A 26,484-nucleotide genomic window follows, 5' to 3' on the forward strand; every position below is an offset into this window, starting at 1 on the left:
TTTCTTATCCCGCCCCCCCGGATCCGACCGGGTCCATGTTCGGGGCGGGGCGGGCAGCGGTACCGCCCGGCGGGGCGGAGCGGAGCGGCGATGGCGGCGGTACCGGAACCGGGTCGGTGCCCGCTGCTTGGGGCCGCCCGCGGGGCGTACGAGGCGGCGTTCGGGGGGGCGGCCGCCGTGGCTGCGTGGGCTCCAGGGAGGGTGAACCTGATCGGCGAACACACCGACTACAACGACGGCTTCGTGCTGCCCATGGTAAGGGACAGCCGTGCCCCGCCGCCCCCCCAGCGAGCCCTGCCGTGTCCGCTGGGCTGTGACCCGCTGTCCCCTCGGGGTCGTGCCCCCCCCGCAGGCCCTGCAGCTGGGCACGGTGCTGGTGGGCTCCGCTACGCAGGACGGGACCATCTCCATCGTCACCACCGCGCCGGGGGCGGACGAGCCCCATAGGGTGCAGTTCCCGGCTCCGACCCAAAGCCTCCCCCTGAGCCCAGGGAGACCGAACTGGGCCAACTACGTCAAAGGTGTGATCCAGCACTACCGCGGTAAGGACACGGCCCCTCGTGTAGGGTCACACTCATAGCATGGGGTTTCCCGTGGGCTGGAGGCTGGTGCAGAGCAAAAGACCCTTTGGTGCATCACAGAGCACCGGTGTGGTCCTACAGCTGTTAATGTGACCAGGCTTTGGAGGAGCTGTGTGAGCACAGTGCTGTGGGTCACCGTGCACTTCAAATGGGACGTTGAAGGGGGTCTCCCCTCTGCTGGGATCTCCATGGGGTAGGGCAGCCCCAAGCCCTATGGGAACTCACAGCCCCTCTCCTCCCTTTTATTCCTACAGGTGGTCCCGTGCCGGGTTTCAATGCTGTGATCGCCAGCGATGTCCCCCTGGGCGGTGGCCTTTCCAGCTCTGCCTCTTTGGAAGTGGCCACATACACCTTCCTGCAGCAGCTCTGCCCCGGTGCGGCCCCCATCCCTGGTTCCATTGTAGGATGGGGTTGTCCTTGGGGGGATCCTGGGGAGATGCTGCTGTGGGATGGGGCACAGCTCCCACTCCATCTGCCCATGCCCCTAAAGCCCATAGGGTGGAGCGTTCCCTTTGGAGCATCTTCTCCCCACCCTCCTGTCCCCAGAGATGCAAACCCCATCCCACAAGGCTTTCCCCACACTCCATGAACTGAAAACCCTCCCAGGAGAGGAGTGAGGGCTCAGTACTGGGCACACTGTGTGGTGTCCATCCCGTCACTGCTCACCCGCTCCTCTCCTCCCTGCCACAGATGATGGTGATTTGGTGGCCAAGGCTCTGGCGTGTCAGCAGGCAGAGCACACGTTTGCTGGCATGCCCTGCGGGATCATGGATCAGTTCATATCAGTGATGGGCAAAGAGAACCACGCACTGCTCATCGACTGCAGGTCAGCACCTCCTGGCACCACCTGCTGGTCCCGTGGCTGTGCCATACACACAGCCATGCAGGAGCACTATTGTGTTATCCCCAAACCCAAAAACCCACAGTGGGGCTGGGGATAGTGTCCAAAAGTCCCATTGGAGCATTCAAGGAGATGGTTCCTTCCTTGTGCTTATTGCCCAGGCAAAGTTATTATGGTCTAATTTCAGACAAATGGGGTCTAATTTAGGACTAATAGGCTCTAGCTTAGGACTAATAACTGGGAAGGGTGGGGTGAACACTCCTGGAGTGAAACCCTAAACCACACAGACTTTGCCCCTGCTGGGTGCCACGTGGCCGCAGTGGGGGTGGGCACTGTCACCTCCCTGCAGGTCCCTGGATGCCGTCCCCGTCCCTCTGCACGATGCCAGCCTGGCTGTCCTCATCACCAACTCCAACGTGCGTCATGCACTGACGGGCAGTGAGTACCCAGCACGGCGACGGCAGTGCCAGGAGGCAGCAGCAGCACTGGGCAGGACCACGCTGCGGGATGTCACCATGGCCGAGCTGGAAGGTGGGCATGGGGCATCCATCGACTCCATGCAGTGTAGGGTTTGTTGTAGGCTGTGTGTGTGTGTGTGTCTATGCAGCATCCAGGAGCCAGCTGGATGAGGAGGTGTATCGCCGTGCCAGGCACGTTGTTGGGGAGATTGAGCGCACGACACGGGCAGCACAAGCACTGAGGGATGGGGATTATGTCACCTTTGGGATGCTGATGGTGGAGAGCCACAACTCCCTGCGGTGAGGATGAGGCGGCGTGGGGCTTTCTGCACAATGTTATGGTGGGGGGACAACTCAGGTTGAAGTACAGGTTGATGGCTGTAAGGTCTTTTCTAACCCAACTGTTCTATGTGATGTTTTTAGGGATGACTTTGCCGTGAGCTGCCCAGAGCTGGACCAGCTGGTGGCAGCAGCCCTGGAGGTCGATGGGGTGTATGGCAGCCGGATGACGGGGGGAGGCTTTGGGGGCTGTACGGTGACACTGCTGGTGGCTGAGGCTGCAGAGAGAGCCCAGCAGCACATCCAGGTACAGCACAGCAAAGAGCCCAGAGATTGACTTAAAGCTCCCCAAACCACCCCAAGGTGATGATACTGAAGCTGTGATCCTAAGGCACTCAGGGCTGGGACACCCTATGTGCATTGATGTGCTGAGCTCTTGGGGGGCGGTTTGGCACTGTGCTGATTGCAAAGCACAGCAGAAGGAATTTATTACATTGAGAAAAAGATCAGAAAGTGCCAGGTGAGCTCTGGGGCGGCTAAATCCATCTAGGGAACAATAACCTCCAGGCATTGAGGAGCTCAGTGCTGGTAGCTGTGGGCTGGGAAAGCTGTTAGTGCAGTGAGTGCACGCTCCTGGTGTTTGGGATCTGCACTTACTGCTCCTTCTGTACCTATAGGAGAAGTACAGCGGCACAGCGACCTTCTACATCACCAGACCCTCGGATGGGGCAAAGGTGCTGCCCTTATAGAGAAGCAAACACAGCATCCCTGCTGGGATCACCTCCTTCCCAAGGAGCACAAATAACTGGAGCACACCTACCTCCACCTGCTGTTGGGGGTGGAGGAAATAACGTCATTAAAACCAAAAGGAACAGGCAAACTGTAGAGAAAACATTTATTAAGTGCACAGAGCTGCTGCTGGGTTGACCTGAAGCACCAACAGCTCTGGGGACCAGGTGAGAATTAAAAAGCAATGACATTTGGGGCACAGTGCAGCTATGAGAGCACAGGGGTGCATGGGAGCAGCATCCTGTGCTCTGCTATGGACAGAGCAGTGGTTGGGTAGGATGCTGCTAAGGGGCCTGAACTCATTCTTCTCAATGGTCCAAATGTATCCTCATCACTCTGCATTGATCTCATTCACCTCCACTGTTTGTTTGGGTTTTTTTAATATATAAAATAATAAAATACATTTATATATTTATATAATATATATACTACCAAAACTGTACAATATTGTATGCAACAACAACAACAAAAAAAAGCATCAGAGCCCATCATAAGTAGTGCTATACAAATGGAAGGGTATGCTTTGCTATTGTGGTACCAGTGTTAGCAGCAGAGGACAGACACAGATAGGAAGGAAGCAGAGGTCACCCTGACCCACTACCTTGCAGCTCTCATAGAACAGAACAGAACCAAACAACCATCTCCAGCAGACAGCCAAGCTGCCACAGAGCCCAGGCCAAAGGTGGGAACTGTAGACAATCATTTAATTGCTAAGGCTGGAAGGACCAGGAGGATCATCCAGTCCAACCCCAACCCATCCCATCCCACTGACCACATCTCCATGGTTCCTGAATGGTTATGGGGATGGTGACACCCCAACCTCCCTGGGCAGCTGTGCCAGTCAGTGGTGACCCTCTATAAACCAGGATCTCATCAGCAGGGATCCTCCTCTCAAAACTGAGCACCTGAGAATAAATCATTCTCTTTAATTTGTCTTGGGAGAATGAAGACATGGAGGCACCTGAATACCTGCAGCAGGAGGTGTGCTTGGATGGGTGAACGCTGAGGAGTGGAACTGGAGTGAGCGGTGGTTGCTCATGGAGGTGATCCATGCAGAACTGAGTGCAGAGCAAGGTAGGGAGGATGAACTCTGCAGGGTGAGCACACCCGGTGACCCAACTTTGAGTGTGCAGAGCTCAAAGTGCCATAGAGGGGCTGTAGGAGCTGCACCAGCACAGTCTGGGTGAAGCCCTCCTGGATGGTCCTACAAAGCTCTGCCAGCCCCAATGGAGTGTCCTGCTGCCCCAGCTCAGGCCTCATAGAACTGCCTCTCCACCTGCTTGGTGAGGGTCCCGCTGGACGTCACGGTGCGGCTGATGAACTCTTTGGTGACCTGTTTGGTGAGGGTGCTGCTGGCACTCTCCACTCGCTGGGAAGTCATCAGCATTCCATCTGCAATGAGAGGATGGATTCATAGAGACACACAACATCCCAAGATGGAAAGGACCCAAAGGACCCCGAGTCCAATCCCTGATCCCACACAGCAACACACAAGCCCTATGGCAGAGAGCAGTGACCCTAACAGCTCCCAAACTGCCCATCTTGCAGCATGAGCCTGCAAGTCCTTAAACTTGAGGGGACAACATGGGACAGCAACACTGATGTAACTGAAGATGGACATCACATATCTCTGCAGGAAGAACCACATCTTCCCACTGGTCCCTACCTGAGAAGTGGGGATCCAGAGAGGAATGGCTGATGCTGGTTTTGGTGGTGTATTCCGTGGGGAAGTTGTACACCTCTCTCGTGTATTGCTGTCCTCCAAACTGTGAGAAGGTACCTAAGGAGAAAAGGGACAAATAAGGCAGGATGTGGTGAGGAGCTTCCAGTATCTCAGCCCTGTTCAGTGGGGACCAACAATCAGCTCAGGAGGTTTTTCTTGCTGTCATCCCCCACGTTCAGTGCATTTCACAGGACAGGCACAGTGCTCACAAAGCACAGCATTGCCTTCCTAATGGAGACGATGGAAATGGGAATCACCATCAGAATGGTGGCTTTCAGAGTGGCTCAGAAAAGGAGCCCGGAAGGCACATCCTCTGCTTTGAGATCTTTCTTATCTCTGCATTTCCAGAAGGACATGGATCCATACCTCCATCCTGAGATTCAATGGTGATGATGCCTTCCCTCTCCGGCCCAACACCCTGAGTGGTCTTGGCCTGCACTTTGAACTTGTATGGGATGTTCTCACTCAAGTGGGGCACAGTCAGGGTCGTTTCTGGATTGTCACCTTCGACGTAGATATTCCTGGGCTCCCCTAATGCACACAGATACATGACAGAAGTGAGAGCTTCCAATGAGACCTCCCAGTGAGTGTCCAATGAGAAGGTGGACACACAGACATTCTCCATTGCTGGCTGATGTCTCAGCTTTCCCTAAACTTTATGCCATACACTGGCAATGCCATTGCACCACCCAGTTCTGCTGTTTCAGCACAGTGCTGGCCTTCATCCATTGGATTTGGGCTGCACTGAGCTGTGGGTCCTTCCCACCACTTCTGTTATACTGCCTTTGCTGGAGGCATCTTGTTCTCTGCACAGGTAACTGCTTTTCCACAGCCTGACACCGTACCTCCTCCGTGCAGCATCTCGCAGGTGATCATGTAACCCAGGATGGTCCCATTGGGTTTGCGTGGTCTCTCCCAGCTGAGCTGCAGGGAGTCAGGGCTGAGGGCAGTGAAAACCAGCGGTCCAGGGGCACTGGGTGTGCTCAGTGTGAAGGGTGAACCTGTCAGGGCATATATGTAATGAAGCAGGGAGGTCTCAGCTATTTGGACAGCTAGAAGGGGAGTACATGGAAAAGAAGATCCCACTTCTAAATAAAAGGGAGGAAAGTAGCGTTCAGGATGAGTTGATGGGGGTGAAAACAGCAAGGCCAGCACTGTAGGCAGCCACAAAGGCATCAGTGCCTCCCTCCCTGCTTCCCATTCATCTCACCTGGAACAGGGCTGAGTGGGCTCTGTGGGTCCACCTGGGACTCTATGGTGATGACTCCTTCCCTCTCAGGGCCCCAGCCCTCCTCGCTTTGTGCCTTCACCTTGAAGATGTAGGAGTGGTTGGGCAGCAGGTTCTCCACAACCACTGAGTTCTGGCTGGGGTTGGGGATGGTGAGGCGGTGCACCTCTCCTGGGACACACAAGGAATGGGGACATCAATGTGGGGTTGCAGGCATAAAGACAGAGCTGTGGCTTCCTCCTAAATCCTACTTCAAATGGACTATCCAGAAAACTGAGCAAGAGAACTCCCTCCCAAACCACCTCCATCACACCTTGCCAACCCAGCGGGTAGTGCAGGACCAGATGTTGCTTAGGGACTAGCAATGTCTTCTTGAAAACCTGGGGATTTTCAACACCAAAGAGAACCACATTTTCATGATCTGCCCCAAGTTTCATGTTAAAATAATACATTCTTATATTCCAATCCTTTTTCCAAAATCCAGCGTGATGACAAAACCTTTGGCTAAGATGGTGGATGTGACAGAAATCATATGGTCCAAGCCCCCAGCCCAGGCAATGACACCTAGAACACATTGCCTGGCCCAGACTTTACCACCAGCAGCTCCCAGCCCCCAGACGAGCCCTCTCCTTGCCCACTGACCTCCATTGAGCAGCTGGTACTGCACGCTGTAGCCCTGCACCTCCTTCTCGCAGTGCGGCTCCTGCCAGCTCACCTTCAGAGAGGTGGGTCCCAGAGCAGAGAACACCAACCGTGTGGGGATGTCAGGGACACCCAGTGGGAACCTGGAATCTGAAGCAAAAAATGGGACGGTCACAGCAGGAATTTGGGGTCAGTTGGGCTGGGTGAGAGGAGGCAGCAACACACGCAAGCGTGGGATGGTCCTGATGATCCTGGGAGAACATGGGGAGAACGTGGGGAGAACATGGGGAGATGTCCTCTCTGCAAGCTAACCTGTCTGGAGGGGAACTCTGCACACCTACAGAGATGCCCTGTGACCTTGGGGTGCCACCCTTGCATGGGACAAGGCAAGGTAAGCTTCACAGCCCTTTACCTAGGGACCTGGTGCTGTGTGCTGCCCCCTTGGCTCACCCCAAAGCTCTCTGTCCAGCCTGACAAATGCTTTGTGGACATCTTCAGAGCGAGCAGAGCCCTGATTAACAGCTAAACCAAACCAACACCTGCAGGGACTGCTCAAAGCTGGGACCCACGTTCACCCCAAGAGTCCTCCAAAAGCCTGTGGGGTAAGAATGAGAACAAAACGCTTGTTAGGAATGAAGAGCAATGGGACGATGAGGTGATCAGCTCATTAGGGCACAGTGGCAGCAGTGGTGAGGGTTAATCAGCCCGCATGGCTGGGAACACAGCTGAAATCTCCTGCAAATGGAAAAGTGGTATGATGGAGGCTCAGCCAGGTCAGGGGGGGGGATCAGTGTGGCACACAGAAAGCCATGGGGAGTAGCTCACAGAGGGCCAGTGGTGTGGCTGGTTATGGGATGCATGACTGGAAGGAGGCACTGGACAAAGCTGTACCTATGTACTTGCAAATCCCCGCAGACCCATCAGTCATGATTATACAGTCCCGACAGCCAGTGCTGGGGTAGTAACCCTTCACCTTTACCCTGCTCCTGAAACCCACATCCCTGGGCCGTGGGATTCTCCTCCCAGCATCTTCAAGGATGGGAGGAAGGAATCTCCCTGGGTAATCTACAGACCAGCATAGAGAAAGAAAGAAAAAGAAAAACACCATTGAAGACATCAGAGTGGGTTCAGCCCATGTGCTGACTCCTGCACAGACTGAGGTTTCTAAGGATCAGATTTGAAGTTGTTTTTTTTACATCCTCTTGTCAACACCATTTTGATGTTCTTGCACGGAGCTGAAAGGAAATCATGCTGCTAGACATAGTGAGAGGGGCAACAACATGAGCTTTGCAGTGTGGAAACAAGGATGTAGCTCCTGTTCCCAAGTCAGGGATGGGCACCCTTTCCAGAGTGGTTGGGAAGCAGAGCAGCCTTATCAAAGCCCTAGCACATCAGTGGTAGAATAATAGAATCATGCTGAGTTGGAAGGTACCCATAAGAACCATCAAGTCCAACCTCTAAGGATGTGAGCTGCCTTTTCTCTGATTCATCATCCCTTTTGTCTGCAAACACAACTTCAACCCAAAGGGATCTGCAGAGTGTGGATCTAAAGGTGGTCATGGAATGGAAGAGCAGTCCCCACCACCTCATACTCACCGTGCCCCGCCATCATGGTGGAGTAGTCTCTGGTCAATGAGGAGCTCCCCATCACCCTGTGTTCCTGGTGCATGTGTTGGTGGTAGCTGGTGTTTGTTGTCCTGGTCAGTGTGTTGCTGCTGCCGGAGAAGTAGTCCATGCGGCCATTCAGAAGGTGTTCTGTGAAAGAGGGCACATGGTAAGGGGTCTGGCTGAGGGTGGGCTTCTGCTCCAGGTCCCATGGCTTTGCCCTGGCTTCAGTTGCTCTGCAAGGTGGTTCTGGAGCTCTCCATCTTGAACAAGTCACCCAACACGGTAAGGGGGAAACAAATGGGTAAACAGAGACGCTGCCCTACACCAGCACCAGACACACATGGTGCCCAAGGTAACTCCAGACCTCGGCCTCACTGGGGCACTGCTTGTGGTTCTCAACTCGTTCCCTCACATCTCTTGTCTGACGCAAGCGCAGGTTTATAATTTCAGGTTCAGAAAGAAGGCAGAAGAAGAAAAACAGCCTTTTATGGAGGCGGTTTCTCCTTATCTCTCTCTGGATCCCATCTCAGTTGGATCTAAAATGCAAACTGCTTCCTTGTTCTGGTCCTTGGCAGATCCTCAGCAGGCCAGGAGAGATCAGCTACCACAAAATCATTTGAGCTGGAAGGAACCCTTAGAGGATGTCCAGTCCAAATTTCTGTTTAACAGTCCAGCAGATCCACCCCAGGAGCTCAGGGCACTTAATTAAGTTGAGGGGCTGCCTTTGGAGGCAGTATTTTCCAGGCATCATTTGAGTTTGCTCATGTCTTGAAGGTTCAGCCTCTTGTAGAAGCAACTTGCTAGCAGGCTCCCAAGTCCGTGCCGAGATGGGGGTTACCTTGACACTGGTGAACAGACACACTGAGACTCTACAGCACGTGGACATCATGCCAACAGGAGGATGGGCACACAGGGGGAGGAGGAAGGCTGACCCAGCCCCTTGGCTCAGAGCAGGACGAGACAGGACACTCAGTGCCATATGAAGTCGTCCTTCACCTGCTTGGGGCCGGGGGGTCCCGCTCCTCATGGGGCTGCCCGTAGCCACATCACCATCCTCCTCACGGAGGAGACCCTCGGTGTCCGAGGAGAGGTGGCTGCTGCCAGAGAGGCGGGGAATGGTTTCAGGTGGGAGCCTCCACGTGATGCGGCGAAGATCCAAGTCTTCTCCCAGCAGCGGCACGTATTTCCATCGGGAGCCTTTGGGATAATGTAAGCACTGGTGTTGGCATGGTCTAGAGGGGACAGAGTGGGACACCGACCACCTTCATGCTGCTTGCTAGGAAGGGGAACAGCACCCGTTGGCTGATGAATTCAGGTGGTGCACCATCACATCACTGGTAGATGGAGGGAACATGACAAGCACAATGTGCCACAACCCCATGGCTATTTTCCAGCCCTGTGTCCATCATGACAAAAAGTGAGATCCAAAGTCCCACCATACGCCTACCATGAGCAGCCTGCTTCACCAATCCCCCGCTCAGGAGAGGCTTCCTTGCTCTGCAGTGTGCATGCAGGATGGTCAGACACTTGGTGTTCCCATTATTTCTGCTCTCTGCAAGGACCTGGGAATTGCTTCTGGATCCCAGGCTCTGGAGAACCCCATAGGAAAGACCCTCCAGTTCCCACTAATTTATGGCCAATCTTTCCCTCCTTGTTCCAGTGTAGAAGACAAGGGAGCCAGCCTCACCCTGAAAGCTAAGTGATGGAGGAAGAGATGAGAGGCCACAGGGGTGGATCCCCTGGCCAGTGCCTCCCCATCTCGTGGTGAGCTCCCTCCTGTTGGCTTTGCTGAGACCTTGAGCCTCCAAAGGACTCAGATCTGTGCTTTTCCAGCTCTGGTTGGCTAACTGTAATGTTGGTCCACTCAGACAGTAACAGACAAGGAAGATGAACACAGCATGCTATGAAGAACTCCACCACCCCACACTGAGATTTCCCTTTGCCTCCTGGCTAGAACGTGGTCCTAATAAAGCTAACATTAGTCAAGCGTTCCCAGCTCCTGTGCTCTGGAAGTGCAGATCTCCACCATCTCCACCATTCAGATCCCCCCATCTCATGGAGGAGGAAAGGAGCAGTGAAGCTCATTGCTGAAAGCTGCTAAGGAAAGTGAATGTTAGAAGCGACCTTTGCAAAACCTGGAGCAACATACCTGAATCATCAGAGACGCTGGGACGCTTGCTGCCAGCTGGAGTACGAAGCACATCCGTGCTGTACATCAGGTAGCTGTCATAGTCCTCACCTCCTTCAGCATCAATGATGGGGACATCAGGAATGATGGGGACTGGAGGGGAGGTGAGGGATGCCATTAGACACAGCTCAAAACCATGCTGGATCCACCATGCTCAGGCCTTCAGCCTTCCCCAGGGTGAGTGGTACAGTGGAGAGGGCAGGGTGTAGAGGAGCAGCTGGGTGATGAAACCCCCCAGCACTGCTCCCACCTCCACTGCCCCCCATCCAGACAGGGCAGCAACTCACTGGACATGGGACGCTTGGGCTGCGTAGCGAGGTTGATGGTGGCTTCTCTCTCAGGTCCCCAGCCAGCACCATTCCTGGCCTTCACCATGTAGCGGTAGGGCTGGGACTCCCGCAGGTTTTCTATCAGCACCATGCGCTTCTTTGGGTCTTCAACCAGCACCTTCTTCGTGGGGCCAATGGGGACTGTAAGTAGAGGTACACATACCCCCCATGAGGTCACGAGGCACAAAGAGCCCCTACAGCAGCACATTCTTGGCCAACAGGATTGATGGGTTTTGGTGTCAGGACACAGCTTGGCTCAGGGACAAGGTGCAGAGGCTGCTTATGATGCTCATGATGACCATGACATTGTCTTGGGGAAATTCCTACACGGAATGCTGAAATCAGCCTATAGCAGAAGTTGCCTACTACTATCACCAAACGGTATCTTTCTGGCACTGTAGCCCTAAGACCTATGAACAAAGTTTTAAACGCGAAAAACAAGACAAAACACTACAGAAATGAATGGGAATTGAGAGCACTCATGGCTTTGCAGGATGAAACCCTCAGTTATGATTTGCTGTACTCCTTCTTCCTGGAAACGACACCTTCTTATCCCAGTTTTCACAATAAATGCCCTTGAAGTCCATTTGGCTTTAGAATCATAGAATCATTTAGGTTGGAAACGACCAATAAGATCACCCAGTTCAACCATCAACCCACCCCCACCATGCCCACTAACCCACATCCCTTAGTGTGACATCTATCTTTTTCTGGAACACCTCTGGGTTTCCTGATACAACCTGGGACCTGTCCAGATATGGAAAGCACACTCCAACTGGTAGAGCTGCCCTGACCAGAAGATGAGCACTTACCGTTGTCCTCATTAACGAGCCCATAACTGACTTCATAGGCTGTGATCACCCCATTGGTTTCTGCAGGCTCAGCCCAGCTCAGCTGTGTCACGGTGGAAGACACGACATTGAAAGCCAAGCGACCAGGCTCACTGGGAACTGTAATGGCAAGAGCCAAGAGGCTGGGTTACTCCAGCTGGAAGCAAAGCAACAAGGAGCCTGGAACTCCATAAATTACAGACATAGGGACACCAGTTTGCTCCTACATAGAGAATGCTCACCATCCTCCAGCGTGCGGCAGTGTATGATGTCAGAGTAGGCTCCTTCACCCATAGCATTATAGGCACAGACTTGCATCTCATAGTCACAGAAGGCATAGAGGTTTTTCAGTGTTGCCACAGGTGATTTGACATCAATGACATTGGCTTCGGACTCGGGCTCCCCCTGAACCCAGTATTTCACCTGACAAAACAAGCAATAGCTATCACTCCTTCAGATCTTCACTGTAATAGGTGAGGAATTCCTTATCTCTTCTTGTATCTGTTCTTAGGGCATTGAGCAGCTCTCCAAAAGAAGGGGTCAGAACAATCTGTGGTACCTGCAGACCTCACTGTCTCATTTGTACCCCTATCCAGAACACATAGGTGTCCCTCTAGGGCCTTCATAGCAACTTTGCCCAAAGGTGAGGGATGGAAAAGGGGATGAGTCCAATCCAACAGGAAACTTTCCTGCAAGTCTCACATCCACCCAACAACAGTCATCAGGGATGGAGAAGTATTGGCACAGGCTGCCCAGGCATGTGGTGGATGGAGGTGTGAATTGTAGAGATGTAGCACATCTGGACTGGGTGATCTTAGTGGTCTTTCCAACCTTAATGATTCTACAAAAGGGTCTGGGATGGAAGAACTCACTCCCTTCTTTCATTCTCTTCTCCCCATCCCTTCAGCATGAAGGAATACAGATGTGACAGCTGCATGACAGGGACCCACACCTCCCCTGCTATCCACGCACCCCTTACCTTGTACCCCAGAGGTTTTCCTGTCGGAGGAAACCAACTGAAGCGGATTTCCTTGGAGCTCAGAGCCTGGGCGCTGGGGTTAAGGGGTGCACTCAGGCGGCCTTTGGGAGACTGGGTGAGCTGGCCCATGCCAGTCAGCGGGGGGACACCATCCACCACCTCTGCAGACACAAGGAAGAGAGAACTGCCAGTCCTCCAAGAAGATGGAAACAAAGGAAATGGGCATATTCCCAGCACTGCTTGGCCATTCAGCATTACTGAAGGATAAATCCCCATCATAGGGAAGGGAGACTGAGGCCACTTGGTGATGCCACCCCCCAAAACCACACAGCAGGATGGCACAAAGTCTGGCTCTGATCCCCCAGTGTCCTGCACCACCTGCTTCTTGCAGCTGGAACCTTCAGCTCTGGCTGAATGTATCTAATGCTGACCACCTCTCCCCCTGTTTGTACAGCTTTTAATGCAAATCCCTAAGGAAAAAGAAGGAAGAATGCACTCTTGCAGCATAGAACATCCATCTTCTTCCCACCTATACCCGCTAATGCCTCTAGAGGGAGACCCACATCTACTGGTCGGAGCTGGATGTTCTTCATCGCAGCCTTTACAGGGAGGCTGGAGCTTCATGGCACACTACTGTTGGACTGATCCTGCTGGGGGGTCAACCATCCCCTGCTGCCATTACCCAGCACCTGGCTACCAGCCCCTACCTGGGTCAGCAATGGTCACCGTGGTCTGGGGGTATCGGCCGATCTTGGCCCCATATTTAGGATGCAGGAGGTCGATGGCAAATTGCTTGACCTGGCGGTTGTGCAGGAGGGTGTCTATCTCAGTTAGCTCCAGCAGAGCGACCTGCACCTCTTTTCGGGTCTCCCCAGGCTGGAAGACCAGGTCACCTTCTGTGAAGACATAGTCCTGGAGGAGAATAGAGTAGTGCACGATTATAGCCCACAGCACCCACAAGATGGTTCTCAACCTTTGGGTCTCCCTTCTCCTGGCCATATCTCATTTGAGCCCAATCAATTGTTTTTCTGCAAAGGTTGGTTCCTTTCTTGGTGCCTGCCCAGGTCAAGAGCCCCATCCTTACCCTGCCTTCCTTGGCAGTGAGATCTCGGGTCCTGTAGGTAACTTGGGACCTCCCGTTGTCAATGATCTCCCGCAGGACAGGGATCTTGGCCACCTTATCAAAGCGGCTGTGGGAATAGGCTGGCTGCAGGAAGGTGATGAGGCTGCTGGCTGGAAGGGGTAGGAGACAACAAATGTGTAAATGCACAAAGATTCACAGTACAAATGTTTAGGGGGAGAGTTCATAGAATCATTTGAGTTGAAAGGGACTCTTAAAGGTCATCTGGTCCAACTCCTCTACAATGAGTGGGGACTTCTTACCACCCAAAGCTATAAACCACATTGGAAATACCAGTGCATGGGCTGGTGGCTTCACCAGTCCTGACTCTTCTCCCTGCTCAAAACCACCCTATGGGAAACAAAAGCAAATCACTGGGGGCATTCACCTGCTGCCCTGAGCACTGCAGGGACCTATGGCCAACCCATGGAACTCTTGCCACAGAACTGGTAAGAGGAAATTTGTGGTGGTCAAATATTTTTGTCTCTGTTACCAGGGGCAATGACTTCTCTTTTTATGCTTTAAAAGATGCTGTGGTTTAGACCCCAGTGGCTGAAGATAGCAGTCTTTGGCTTGTGACCTATGGAAGCTCAGATACACAGAGAGCACCTTCCTAACAAACCACAAGTCCATCTGGACATGGGACACACAGATACAAACTGCCCTTAATGTCATGCCACAGTCACCACCCTTCACCTTGTTCCTTGATGATGGTGATGTTGACAATCCTGCGTCCAATCTGTGCGATGCCGGTGGGGACATCGATGGCCTCCACCTGCAGCTGCTTCTCATCATCATCATCCTCCCTGATGAAGAGTGGGACGCGGACATCAACCAGCTCCACAGCTTCTTGGAACTCCACCATCCCGTGAGCATCTGGGGGAAGGGATAATGATGGATGGTGGGAAATGTCCCCTCTGTCCAGGACACAGCATCAGCTCTGCTCCATACCTTGGTCAGAGGTCACAGTGTAGTAACCTGGTGAAACCTTCAGGTCATTGAAAGCCTCGTGGGAAACGTGCTTCTCAGTGACCTTGATGATCTCTGCCTTGGCAGAGCGAGGGGCAGTGAGCACTGTGTCCACAATGGTGTGGTCCTGCCTGGAAGAGAGGAAGGTAAGTGCTGAATGAGGTCTGCTCAGTGCTAGAGAGGAGAGAAGCAGAGGAGAAGGCTGCAAGTTCCACTTACCTCTTCCCAGAATTGGGCTGCATCCTGGGAGGGGAGAAAGAAACAGAGTGAGTAACACCTTTGGGGAGACAAAGTTCTGCATGAATCACAGCCCTGCACATGTCTGAGCTGCAGCAGCTGCCCTGCGGGCTGCAGCCATAGGGATCAATGCCAACCCATCCTACAGAGGCAACAGCCCTGTTTCATGTTCCCTCCTGCCAGGCTGCTCCTTCCAGCCCCAGGTTTCCCAATGCAGTGAGAAACAAGCCCACAGGGCACCGGCAGCTGCTCAGTGCCACAGGGAGGGGATGGTGCTCCCTGCTCAGTGCCAGCATCCCCACACTGCAGCAGGCACTCATTGTGCACAGGGCTGAAGTTTCCCATTGAGCACCATGTGAGCACTGGGAATGGCTCACAGACCACGTTCCATCCCACACCACAGATTTCACACCCTTCCCATCACTCTTAGGCAGGGCCCTGGGGTACCCGACCCCAAACAGAAGGTCTTCCCGCAGTGACCTACCTGAACTTGGTCTGCTGGACCTTGTGGGAGCCTTGGATGTGCTTGTAGATTTCATTTAGCTGTAGGACAAAGAGGGACTTTGCAGTTATACATCACCCCAAGCCAAACCCAGTCCTCTCCTTCTCCCCCCACCCAAAGCAGAGATGACCCTTCAGCTTGAACCCAGTACACAGCTAGAGGCTGCACCTGGAGCAAACCCAATGTGATACTTTGGTAATTGTGAGGGTTTGTGCTTTCTTTCAGAAAGAGGGAAAGTTGCTCCTTCCTTTCAAGGTCTGGGCATTCAGGGAAGGGTCCCCATCCCCATCCCCACCCCACCGTGCTCAGACTCTTACATTCTCCTCCACTTCCTTGCGCAGCTGCTCACGTTCACGGTTCTCCGGCTTCACCAGGCTCTGTGTGAAGAGCCGAGTCAGCCTCAGCGACAGCCCATAGGGAACTGGAAGGAGAAATTCCCCACTCTGAGAACCCAGCCAATGCTGGATGCGTGGTGTCCAGATCACACCTTGCCAACAGCCGAACCCCATCCAGCACCAGCCCAGAAGACCCTTGCAATGGGTTTGGAGGTGACATGATGGCTACTAGAGGCAATCACTGGGGTTTTGTGTCCTCCATCATCTCCTCCAGGCCCTGTTCCTCATGTCTGTCACTTACTGAGGTCTTTGGGGTTGAGGGCAGTGTGGGAGGTGAGGCCCTGCTTGTGGACATTGTTGTTGATCTTCCAGCGGACGGTGTCCCGACCCTTGAGGGATCCACTGCGGACCATGGGGGTGTCCAGGTGGTCTGAGGACATGAGGCTCTGGCGGAGCATGTAGTGGTCCTCCTTAAAGCCAACAGTGCGACCTGCAGAGCAGGGGCAGAGTCACATAACCATAGAATCATGGAATATCCCAAGTTGGAAAGGATCCATGAGGATCATCGTGTCCAACTCCTGGGTGCAGTAGATGCCAACCATCAGTTCCCCAAAAGCAGGGATTTGTCCTGGGGAATCTTCCACCAAGCTGAGGGTGTTGGGAGCACAGTGGGGCCAATAAGTTGGTGGCAAGAGTGAGGGTGTCCAAGAATGGGGACCCCCCAGCAGAGGGGTTCCAGTGGGGGAGGGAGGATGAGCAGTATCTCGCCTCTGAAAAGACATTGCCCTGATTCACCTCCCAACCCAGACAGGAAGAGGAGGAGGATGCCTACTTGAGTGTATCCCCCCAGAAGAAGGCAGTGACCCCACAGACCCCCCCTCCCACCCCATTTCAAAGGGCTCATACCTCGTGCACAGCAGGGGAGCAGGGCCAGGCAAGCCTAGAAAAGGAATAACCAAACACACAGTTACTCTGTAGTCAAGGGTGAAAGACCCATCTTCAGCTAGGAGGATTTAGTGCTGGAATGGGGACAGATGGGGCTCTGGAAGGTGATCTTAGACTGACAGCCCTTTAGTGGGGGGAGTCACACTGCAACTCACAGCAGTGGTACTGGATGTCAGTCGAGAGGCAGCGCTGATGCCCCAGCAATGGTGAAGGTGGGCTGGGTTTGGGTGTCACTCACCTTGCAGCAGGCGCAGTACCTCCAGCACAGCAGCAGCAGCAGCCCCAGGAGCAGGATGAGGAAAATGAGCAGTGGGATGAGCCAGAGAAAGCTGCCAGGAGGGCACTCTGCAAGCAACAGCAGCACATCAGCCACATCAGCCAGGTTCAGCCTGGGAGCATCTCTCCCAATGCTCACAGTGCTGCACAGGGAGAGCTCTGCCACCTCTCTGCTCACCTTTCTTCTTCTGCACCTGGACGGTGGCATTGGGGAGAACACTGGGGTCTCCCTCCAGTGTGTAGTGGTAGGTGCAGTCATCCTCTTCATCCTGGAAGGAGCAGTGCTCATTGGCCTCCTCTGCAGACAGATTGGGAATAGCATCATCAGGCTGTAGTCACCAGGACTAGCATTCCTCCCACCTGGCCACGCATAGGGCGGGCAGATCCCATGTCTCTGCATCTCAGTACCTTTCTTCAGCTCCTCCACCATCTCCACATGGAGGTGGCATGTGCTGCAGTTCCCTTTCCTGTTGCCTGTTCCCCAGGCCTGGCACTGCACGCAGTCCCTGATGCTCTCACACACAGCCTGGAAGCCCTGGGCAGAGGCAGATGGAGGAGATCAGCCCTGGGCTGAGCAGGCTGCAGGGATCCCATCCCCAGCCCTGCAGCACCCACATTAGTTGGCCTTCCCAAAATACAACTGAGCCATCTTTCTTCACAAGGGATTAGCAGTAGGGAATCTGAGACACTAAGCCATGAAAGGTCTTTTTCTGGCCTTGAGGCAAACCAGGATAAGGCAAGAGCCGAGACCTCTGCCCCACACACACTCAGCATCCACATGGCTGGGGAGCCAGAGGGCACAGCATCCCACCCCACTCTGCACTCCCTAGGAAGGAGAAGTGAGAAACCCAAAGAGCCCCATGCAGAACCTCACCAGGGAGTAGCTGATCTCGCAGGTGGAGCTGGTGTACAGGGATGCCTTGTCACAGATGCACCTCCCACACTCACACCTCCCCTGGTTGTTGCAGATGCCCTGAGGGAGCAGAGGGGACATTGGGTGTCACAGAGCAGTCACACAGCATTGGTGACATCGGGTTTTGCTGCTGGCTCCCAGTGTTCCCAGCACTGGGACATTGCTGTGGGTGCCTGGGACGTACCCCCCTGCTGTCAATGCAGGTGTCAGTGCTCGTGGGACACTCACAGCCAGGGCCCTCCCAGCCGCTCTCACACACACAGGCACCCTTGGAACAGCGACCACGATCTGCAAGGTGAGAGGAGACATCACTGCATGGCACCCAACATGGGCTGCATCCCTGAGCCTGAGTGCAAACAGCATGCCCCCATCTCCATGCATATGTAGAGTCCCCCAAACCCATCACGTGCTCTTCATCCTTGTGGATGGGACCCAGATCGCAGATCATCCCAAGTTGGAAGGGACCCGTATGAATCACTGAGTCCCACTCGATGGCTCTCACCATTGCAGAGGAAGCCGGAGGTGCGCGGGCACTGCAGCACATCGTACTGGCAGAAGTCCCCATCAAATCGCTGCATTAGATCCTCGGGGTAGCACTGACACTTCCCACAGAGACACTCGCCCCGACCCGAGCACGGCTCCACATCCCCAGGGCGGATGCAGGCTTCGTTATTGGGGGATGAAGCCGGGGAACAGTCACACGTGTCCCCTCGCCTGGTGGGGAGGGGGTGACATTGAGAGGGGTGGGAGCAGAGCATGGGGACTGCACCCAGGCAGAGCCCTCAGGGCACATGTGAGCATCACACTGTGTCCCCTGACATGGCAGAGGGACATGAGGCTTGGTGGGGTCCTTACCAGCCTGCATGGCAGATGCACTGCCCACAGATGAAGTCCCCGTGGAAGCTGCACTTGGGTGAGCGGAAATCTGGTTGCTGTAAGGGGAGAGGGAAGAGGTGCTGCTGGGTGGGCTTGGTTACCCCACAGCCATCTCAGGCATCAGAAGGCAGAGCCAAGGGAAAGGCTTTGCCTGTGAATCTGAGCTTTGCAGCAGCACCGAGCACACTGTGAGCTCAAAGCAGCATCCCTGGATCTCCTGATCCAGAACCCCAAACCTCCTGCCCAAAGCCAAGCAGGACCAGCATCCATTCATTGGCCAAGCACAACCTGCACATACCTGCTCACAGGGACACACATCACACACGACAGAGGCTTGGACTTGGAGGCTGTCACTCAGTGAGGTGGGTTTCACATGGATGATGCCCTGCCGGTCCTTCTCAGGGAGGGTGCAGACGTGCTGCCCACCGACGTGCTCTAATGCCTTCACTCGCACCTGGAACTTACCCTGCAGGGATGGGGCAGGTGGGTGAGCCCAGGGGGGTGACCCCACCACCAAACCCCCCCAGGAGGGAGGAAGCTGGGATGTGGCAGAGCTCAGCCCTCCCAGGACCTACCACTTCCCCACGGGTGATGTGGAAGGACCCGGATTCTGTCTTTTCATACATTGAGGAGATGAACTCCGTCTTCAGAGCCTTGGGGACAAAGTCAGCTCGGATGTCCATTTTGGAGCGGATGCGCTGGGTGGACAGAAGGGGATCACAGTGATTTTTTTCAGCCCCGCTGAAACCACATCCCACCCTGGGAGCAGGAGCAAAGCCCTGCAGAGCACCATCACCTCAAAGGCCGTGCGAAGCAGCTCCACGATGTTGGATGAGTCCTCCTGCAGCACCCCGATCTCAGAGATGGGGAAATATTTGTGCAGCTTCTGCAGAGAGAAAGGGGCACACTGAGGTATGGCACCATGGTGGCAAGTCCAGCTGCTGCCCCTCCTATGAGCAGTGACCCCACAGCTCTCCTTGGGATGTTCTCAGCTCAGCTTGAGGTCTTGCCAAGGCCTTAATAACCTCATGCCAGTGGGCTCTGCTTTGAGCAGGTTGTGTGTCAGACACCTCCAAATGTTCCTCTTCCAACATAAACTACTCTTCGGCTCTTCACACAAACAAAGCAGACTCCTAGGAGCTCAGATTCCTGCATTCCAACAGCACATCTTGGGGCTTTCCACAACCCAAACCAGAGCTTGACAAGCCATGGCACAAACTCAAAGTGGCAAACATTGCTTCAGCACTCATGGACCAGAGAGGAGCAAGAGATGGTTCCAGAAGAAAGGTGATCCCATACAGCTCCCTCACCTCGTAGTAGCTGTAGGAGTGGTTGGTGACAGCAAAGATGGGAATGATGTTGTGCTGACCCAGCAGGCGCACCAGCGTGGGCACTGAGGGGTAGTCCTGCTTGGTGTCATACACGTAGGTGCCATGGGTGTCCAGGTGACACTCCTCATCATTCCTCGCCAGGATCCCTGCCAGGACGTTGGCACCATCAGCTTCATAGTGAAAGGCTGACTCAGTGGAGAACACCAGCAAATGCGTGCTGTCCTTCCTCCAGCCAATCTTGTCCTACAAAGGGGGAGAAGGGACTTTTGCTTCTGAGCCCAGCACACAGCATTTGTGGTCAGTGGTAGGGCTTGGAAAACCCAACTCATTAAGACCAGAACGCTGCCCATTCACCTCCCGTGTCCCCAGCCACTGTCACCTTGCAAACAGCAGTTTGCAGGATGGCATCAAAGCCACCCTCGGGTGCATCCAGGTTTCCAGAGATGCGTTCCTTCCTGAGCTCCTGGCTGAAGTAGTTGATGTTGTTGGTCAGGCGGATGACGTTCTTGAAGGAGAAGGGGGAGTCAGCGTTGTTCCACGGCTCACGGAGCCTGTGAGAGAGCAGGAGAGCAAAGAGGCATTCCAGCAAGCCCAATGGGAGCTGCATTACCTATACGGGCCCCCAGCCTTACTCACTTCTCAGGTCTCATGTCTGTCTGTGGGGATGAGACTTTGTCCACAAACTTGCCGAAGCCGATGGTGTAATTGGAGGTGAGGGCTTGCAGGAACTCAGCTGGGAGAGAGGAACAGATGTGAAAGAGGATAAGCCCACTAGGTTGATGCTCCACAGAAAGGGGTCCTTTCTTGGGTGCCATCACATCTCAGACTGGACTCCAAGGATTTAAACTCTTTGAGCTCAGATCTTGTCATTTTGGAGTAGAAACCTACAGCACTTTTGGCAGCTCCTTTCCAAGGCAGGAGCTTCCAACAGAACTCATGCCTGTAGGCTTGAGATGCCAAAGCCACTGCACAGAACAAACCCGTGGGGCAGAGGACACATGATGGTCCAGGAAGGATCCACCCAACAGAGCAGCAACAAAAAACTAATAGAAGTTCTATCCCGCCAGGGAACCCTGGGCTCCCAGCTCTCACCCAGGTTTTGCCCCATGCTCTTGAGATTATCCAGGTCATCAGACATTGAGTAGGAGAAGTCCATAAGGATGTAGAGATCCACAGGGCTCTCCAGGGGCTGGAAGACATCCATGTTGAAGCTCATCTCCTCCCCAGCCCGCAGCCGCATGAACATGGCCTGGGGGGCCACCTGGGTCCTCTGCAGGAACGTGTTGATGCTGATGTTCTGTAGAGGAAGAGAGGGGTGAATGGGATGGACCAGATGGCCCTGAAGGGTCCCCTTCCAATTTAAAGCATTCTATGAATCTATGAGCCAATCCCTGCCCTCAGAGCAACAGTTCCCTCATGCCCATGTGTGCCCATCTGGGCACCTCCCCAGACATCAACACCTGGGGGCTGGGGTCCCTGCAGTGCCCACCTGCTGAGTGCGCATCTCGCCCCTCGTGTAGACGATGCCGGCCTCCCCGCAGCCATAGCGCAGCAGGTTCTCCCGCAGGTCACAGCGCGGCTCCTCAAAGCTCTGCGTCGTTATGAGAGCAGTGTTAAGAGCACCAAAATGAGTCAAAAAGAACAAAAAAAGGTGTGAAGCATTGGCATGGGTTGCCCAGAGAGGCGGTGGTGCCCCATCCCTGCAGACAGCCAAGGTCAGGGGATGGGCTGTGAGCACTGATGGAGCTGTGGGTGTCCCTGCTCAGTGCAGGGCTGGCACCAGATGGTCTTTAGGGTCTCTTCATACTCCAACCATCCCATGATGCTATGATTCAATACTCCACATAGGGTGGGCACTATGGGGCCCTGGGTGAGTCAGTTGAGTCTGGTGAGCCCTTGTAGGGCAGAGAGATGGAGACAAGTGCTGCCCAGAAGACACAGTGTCCCCTAGCACACTGGAGAATGGGAGCAACCAGGATACAGCTCTCCCTCCATCCCATGGGCAATCCTTCCCCCCACATCCCTGCCTGCCCTCACCTCCTCAGTGCAGAACGAACACTCCTTGGCCACACGGATGCACTCAGTGCAGCTCTTTGCCCGGCTCTGCACACAGCGGTTATCTGGAGGGGGAAGATTGCAGCACAAGGAATGCAGAAAATAAATAAGGACGAGAGGTGCAAAGGCCAACCCAATTCCCAGGAAGCCGGAGGTTTGGCTGGGGTGTGTGGAGGAAGGCTGCACTCACTTCTGTTCCGTTGGCCAAGAGCGGTGGTGCAGAGCAGGGTCAGTAGCAGCAGCCCCATACACGGCCTTGGCAGCGCTGCCATCCTCCTCCTCCTGCAACACATGGGATGCTGAGCGGTGGAAAAACCTGGGCTGGGGGGAGGGAAACATTTGAATAGGGGACAGTGATGTGCCCAGCTGCTGGAGCAGGGAAGGGCACAACATCAGAACCAAGAGCAGCCTGTGCTCCATGCAGGCACACATGAGAGATTCAAAGTCCCCATTCTGGGGCAGGGTTGCTGCCACCCCACTGCCAAACAGAGCCCAGCATCCTCCACACATGAGAGCAGCAGTGATCGTGTCCAGCCCTGGATTGTCCTGTAAGAGAGCAAAGTGTCCACCTGCACCCCCCCACACAAAGCAAAACACAGCTCTGTCCCTCCCGCTATTTCCTATTGCACTAAGAGTTTCCAGGATGGCTGAACAACAAACAGAGGGTGAGGTCTTGGGAAATGCCAGACCCGGAGCTCTGGGCTGCCAGGAGGCTGCGTGGTTTGGAGAGCACTGGGTCCCTTGCACAGGTCCCAACAGAACCCATAGAAACATACTGAGAGAGCACACAAAGCTGTACATGTGCAGAAGTCATGGCAGCGAGGACTCCAAGACGGCACCAGTGCTGGGATTTCTCTCTCTGGGTGCTCACACAGTAGCTGGGTACGTGGCAACAGCCCCATTGCAGAAATAGGGAGAATTGTCCTATTCCAGGGGCCAGAACTCAGCTCAGCCCTATGGCACAGACCCAGCTCCTCCCTGGCCTTTGGGTACACCGACACAGTTACGTCCTTCTGAGAGCTGAGATAAACAGCCATAAAGCAGCACAGCTCAGTGTTGACATCCTGGTGCCCCGTGCACTGCAAGCTTTGAAGTGTCTGGCAGGGCCAGTCCCACCCTGCATTGCCAGCACATCTGTGCTCAGGGTAAAAGCAGAATGAAGTGGTCATAGCATCATAGAATCAGCTGAGTTAGAAGGGACCCCTGAAGGTCCTCTAGTCCAACTCCCCTGCCACCAACAGGAACTCACTACCATCCCTTGACTGGGTTTTCATGACAATAAACCTGCTCAATTGTGAAGGATTAGGGGACAAAGTGGAGCTGATTCCAACCCCTCCCTGACCATATCTCCTCCTGCTCTTATTCCTCTGCCCCAGCATCCATCTCTGCCTTGGCACAGCCAACACAGCTCTGGAAAGCACCGGGGAACCCCCAGGCTGCACCTCTCACACCTGAGCAAAAAGGACCTTCTCCAAAGGAACCACTGGAAGAACAGAGTATGGACCAGCAGAACCTGCCCCGCACAGCTTGGTACTGGGAAGGTTGAAGCTGCAGCTGGGCACTGCCCTGGGACAGATGGGGGAAGAGGTCTGAGGAATGGGAACCCAATATCCCAAACCTCACACATACCCCCCTCATATGCCGTTATCTGCACAGCTTTGAGGTTGGGATGAGCAGAGCAACTATATGTTGCATTTAGACCTATGAAATACCATTGGGGATGGGGCTGTCGGCTCACTCCTCCTTCAGGGACAGCAGCCTCAATGTACCCAAGCACCCCCACGATCCTTTGTCACCTCTATACTCTGTTCCATAGGACGCTGGAATCCGTAAGGATCCAGCCCAGCATCAAAGCAACCCACAGGGTTGGGAACAGCGTGACAAGGGCCCCAGCACAGCCTGGTCCCCCCCTGCAGTTACAGACCTCCCCAGGGTGCAGTGGAACCCCATGGGATGGAGGAGGGGACAGTGGTGGGAGGCAGCTGGAAGGGCACCCAGTGTTGTGCCAGGGAGAACCCAGCACCCAGGTGGAAACATGCAGAGACCTCACAAAGCTCGGACAAACCCCCATAAAAGCACCACCAACCTGACCCGCATTTCACAGGGTTTGCAGCCAACGACCTGCTCTGCAAAACAACCTCCGTGAGCTCTTAGTTGTGCCTCCCCAGGAGGACTTTCCTCCTGTAACCTTTGAAACCTGTAAGGAACCGTCTCCAAAAGCAGCAGCACTGCAGGCTGTGCGCCGTCCCAATGGCACAGGCATGGCCCCCCCGGGCAGCTTTGTTCCACCAAATAACTTTGGAAAGGAAAAGCGCTTTGCACAGCAGAACTGCCCAGGCGGGAGCAACGCAGCTTGCAGCAAAATAAAGCAGCAGAAAGCACGCAGCTATTGCTAAAGGAGAAAGGGAAACACGCAGCTGAGCCCACCTGCCCCGTGCCTCCATCCGCCCCCGAGTCAATCAACTTAGAAACAAACCCAACGGCACCGAGCGCAGATGAATTAATTCCACAAACCTCATTAGAGCCGGTGCTGACAGCGTCCAAACCCTCCGCCGTGACCCGGAGAGCAGCACAGCGAGCCAAGGAATCCCTCCAGCAGCAGCAGGGAACGCGCTGCTCCGCTGCCACCAGCTCGGCCTTTTTCTTCCCCCCCCCAACTCCTCCTTTTATTCCCTCGTTTCTATTTTTCTGTCCCCTTTCTCTTTCCGGTTAAACTCCAACCTCCGTCCCGCGGGGCTCATATGCCCCAAGATCGACCTCGTTCTCCACGTTCCTCCATCCCTCGGTGCCCGCACAGGGGAGCGGAGATACGAGCCGAGCTCTGAGCCCTGCGCTGAGCCCTGTACCCAGGTGAGGCCGGGCTTTATGCCGGCCGGGTGGGAGGGGGCCGTGACTCAGTGGTTGGCATTCCTCCGCGCCGCACACACCTGTACGGGCAGGCACAGCCCCGCAGCGCTGCCTCCCCCCGTACAACGCGTCCCCATCCCGAAGGAAAAGGGCTGAGCCGGCAGCGGGCAGCGACCCGGCACTGGGAAGGGGCTGCTTTTACCACCGGTTGCTTTATTGGTGGGGCTCAGGGCTCGTCCCTCCGTGGCATTGCTGCCCAACAAGGGCGGAGGTTGGGTGTTGGAGCTCTGAGCCGCCCAGCAGTGGGATTCCTTTTACTTGGAGAAAGAATGAAGCTGGAGTAAATGGGAGTAAATGGGTTAACCGAGGAAAAAGGAGGATGTGTTTGCAGCGTCAAAAATCACAGCAAACGGGAAACGGGGGGAACTGAGGATGGCACAGACACAGACACTGGAGCTCCAGTATTTCCCTGTTTCTCAAAGCTCAGTTTGCCAAGCTCGATGCTTTCCTTGCACTTTCAGAGAGGTCATTGCTCAGATTCAAAGGCAAAATCGGACTATGCGGGGTTTGGGGGCTGTCTGCTTTGTGTTTAACCGCTCCAAGCACTGAATGCAGCATTGCCACCCGGATTGTGACACTCACACCACGGCAAAGGGCAGGTGGGTGTTATCTCCACCGAGTGTCCTTGCTCCCACCTTCAGACCCATGGCACCATCGCTTGGATATAAGGAAGGTTTTCATGCTCAAGGCAGCAAAGCACTGGCAGGTATCCCATCCCTGCCAGCTTCTACAGAACCTCTTCCCTCTCTCCTTCCATCATGGTGCACCAGGGGCAGCTCTGGGACATCTCCAGACCAGCTCCATGCAATGCAATGTAATGCACAGCAGCTCCCATTCTGAGCCGGGCACACACCGCTAAAAGAAAGAGGTGTTTTTCCTCATCCATTTGCTGCACTGGCAATATCCTATAGACTATCTGTATGTATCTAAGGAATGCTTGGTGTTATTCACGTGTGGATGATTTATTACATTAAATTAGGCTTAATTTAATTATCTAGGTAATTAAAAGGATGAAGCCCTCCCACATTCTCTTCTTCAGCCCTTTTTCTTAACACAGCATAACCATGTGCAGCCATATTTGTGCCATGGATGCTCCATGCCATCAGCACATACATGAAGGGGAAATCTCTGCTTAACAAACCTCCCTCTTTCCCCAGGTGGAGATCCTAACCCTACCCAGAGATGGACACTGCTATGACCACAGGACCAAATGGGCACCTCACCACATTGATGTGTTGGAATGATATGGGGAAGTTCTCCTCTTCTCCTGGTTTGGTTGAGTCAGTGAGACTTACAAGGATCCATTGGCCCCAACTGGCTGCAAAGGGATGGTCACCATTTGCCATCCTTCCAATGGTGCAGTAGCTGCATAGAGAAGGCACAAACATGGGCAAACTCAGTGTGTATGGGCACTCTACAAGGCAGGCCCATGGCTTGGTTGCTGCATTATATGGAGGACAGACAGACAGACAGACGCCTCCTACGTGAAAAGGCAAAACCTTTTTCCTTGTGAAGTCCTGGTGCTTCGCTGTTTGCTGGCAAC

At 54.3% G+C, this 26,484-nt stretch overlaps 2 protein-coding genes across 6 annotated transcripts; one reads left to right on the forward strand and one right to left on the reverse strand.

The window, feature by feature from the left end:
- The first annotated feature begins 69 nt into the window (after positions 1-69).
- GALK1 (galactokinase 1) lies at positions 70-3,351 on the forward strand. Its single transcript, XM_032448312.1, has 8 exons — positions 70-255; positions 353-542; positions 836-955; positions 1,272-1,407; positions 1,772-1,953; positions 2,030-2,180; positions 2,304-2,466; positions 2,837-3,351. Exons 1-8 carry the CDS (start codon positions 91-93, stop codon positions 2,906-2,908), a joined length of 1,179 nt encoding a protein of 392 aa, XP_032304203.1. The 5' UTR covers positions 70-90; the 3' UTR covers positions 2,909-3,351.
- Positions 3,041-25,064, reverse strand: ITGB4 (integrin subunit beta 4). Of its 5 annotated transcripts, none has more exons than XM_015879714.2 (41): positions 24,549-25,064; positions 22,225-22,316; positions 22,017-22,099; positions 21,469-21,570; positions 21,072-21,276; positions 20,616-20,712; positions 20,359-20,530; positions 19,959-20,222; positions 19,445-19,534; positions 19,224-19,346; positions 18,947-19,114; positions 18,628-18,704; positions 18,275-18,486; positions 17,957-18,060; positions 17,734-17,832; positions 17,268-17,394; positions 17,038-17,157; positions 16,822-16,928; positions 16,545-16,578; positions 15,940-16,128; positions 15,621-15,724; positions 15,286-15,344; positions 14,784-14,807; positions 14,547-14,695; positions 14,292-14,471; positions 13,560-13,708; positions 13,183-13,387; positions 12,476-12,636; positions 11,739-11,919; positions 11,479-11,616; positions 10,625-10,807; positions 10,299-10,430; positions 9,146-9,346; positions 8,138-8,296; positions 7,433-7,606; positions 6,542-6,691; positions 5,882-6,070; positions 5,517-5,672; positions 5,038-5,202; positions 4,615-4,728; positions 3,041-4,340 (listed from the first exon to the last, which is right to left on the reverse strand). In XM_015879714.2, exons 1-41 carry the CDS (start codon positions 24,551-24,553, stop codon positions 4,198-4,200), a joined length of 5,586 nt encoding a protein of 1,861 aa, XP_015735200.1. In that variant the 5' UTR covers positions 24,554-25,064; the 3' UTR covers positions 3,041-4,197. The 5 variants fall into 5 exon arrangements, with proteins under 5 accessions (XP_015735200.1, XP_015735197.1, XP_015735199.1 ...); XM_015879711.2 differs by having other exon boundaries at positions 22,225-22,355; XM_015879713.2 differs by lacking the exon at positions 24,549-25,064 and adding an exon at positions 24,121-24,259.
- Between the last annotated feature and the right edge of the window lie 1,420 nt (positions 25,065-26,484).

The sequence above is a fragment of the Coturnix japonica genome, chromosome 18 (genome assembly GCF_001577835.2).
Source record: "Coturnix japonica isolate 7356 chromosome 18, Coturnix japonica 2.1, whole genome shotgun sequence".
NCBI classification, from domain to species: Eukaryota; Metazoa; Chordata; class Aves; order Galliformes; family Phasianidae; genus Coturnix; species Coturnix japonica.

Coding starts and splice junctions, on each gene's coding strand:
- GALK1 (XM_032448312.1), top strand. CDS start 91: ATGGCGGCGGTACCGGAACCGGGTCGGTGCCCGCTGCTTGGGGCCGCC. Junction 543..835: donor TGTGATCCAGCACTACCGCG/GTAAGGACACGG, acceptor TTATTCCTACAG/GTGGTCCCGTGCCGGGTTTC. Junction 2,181..2,303: donor GAGAGCCACAACTCCCTGCG/GTGAGGATGAGG, acceptor TGATGTTTTTAG/GGATGACTTTGCCGTGAGCT.
- ITGB4 (XM_015879711.2), bottom strand. Junction 18,061..18,274: donor CTCCGGCTTCCTCTGCAATG/GTGAGAGCCATC, acceptor CTCACCTTGCAG/ATCGTGGTCGCTGTTCCAAG. Junction 12,637..13,182: donor GGTGACCATTGCTGACCCAG/GTAGGGGCTGGT, acceptor TTGTGTCTGCAG/AGGTGGTGGATGGTGTCCCC.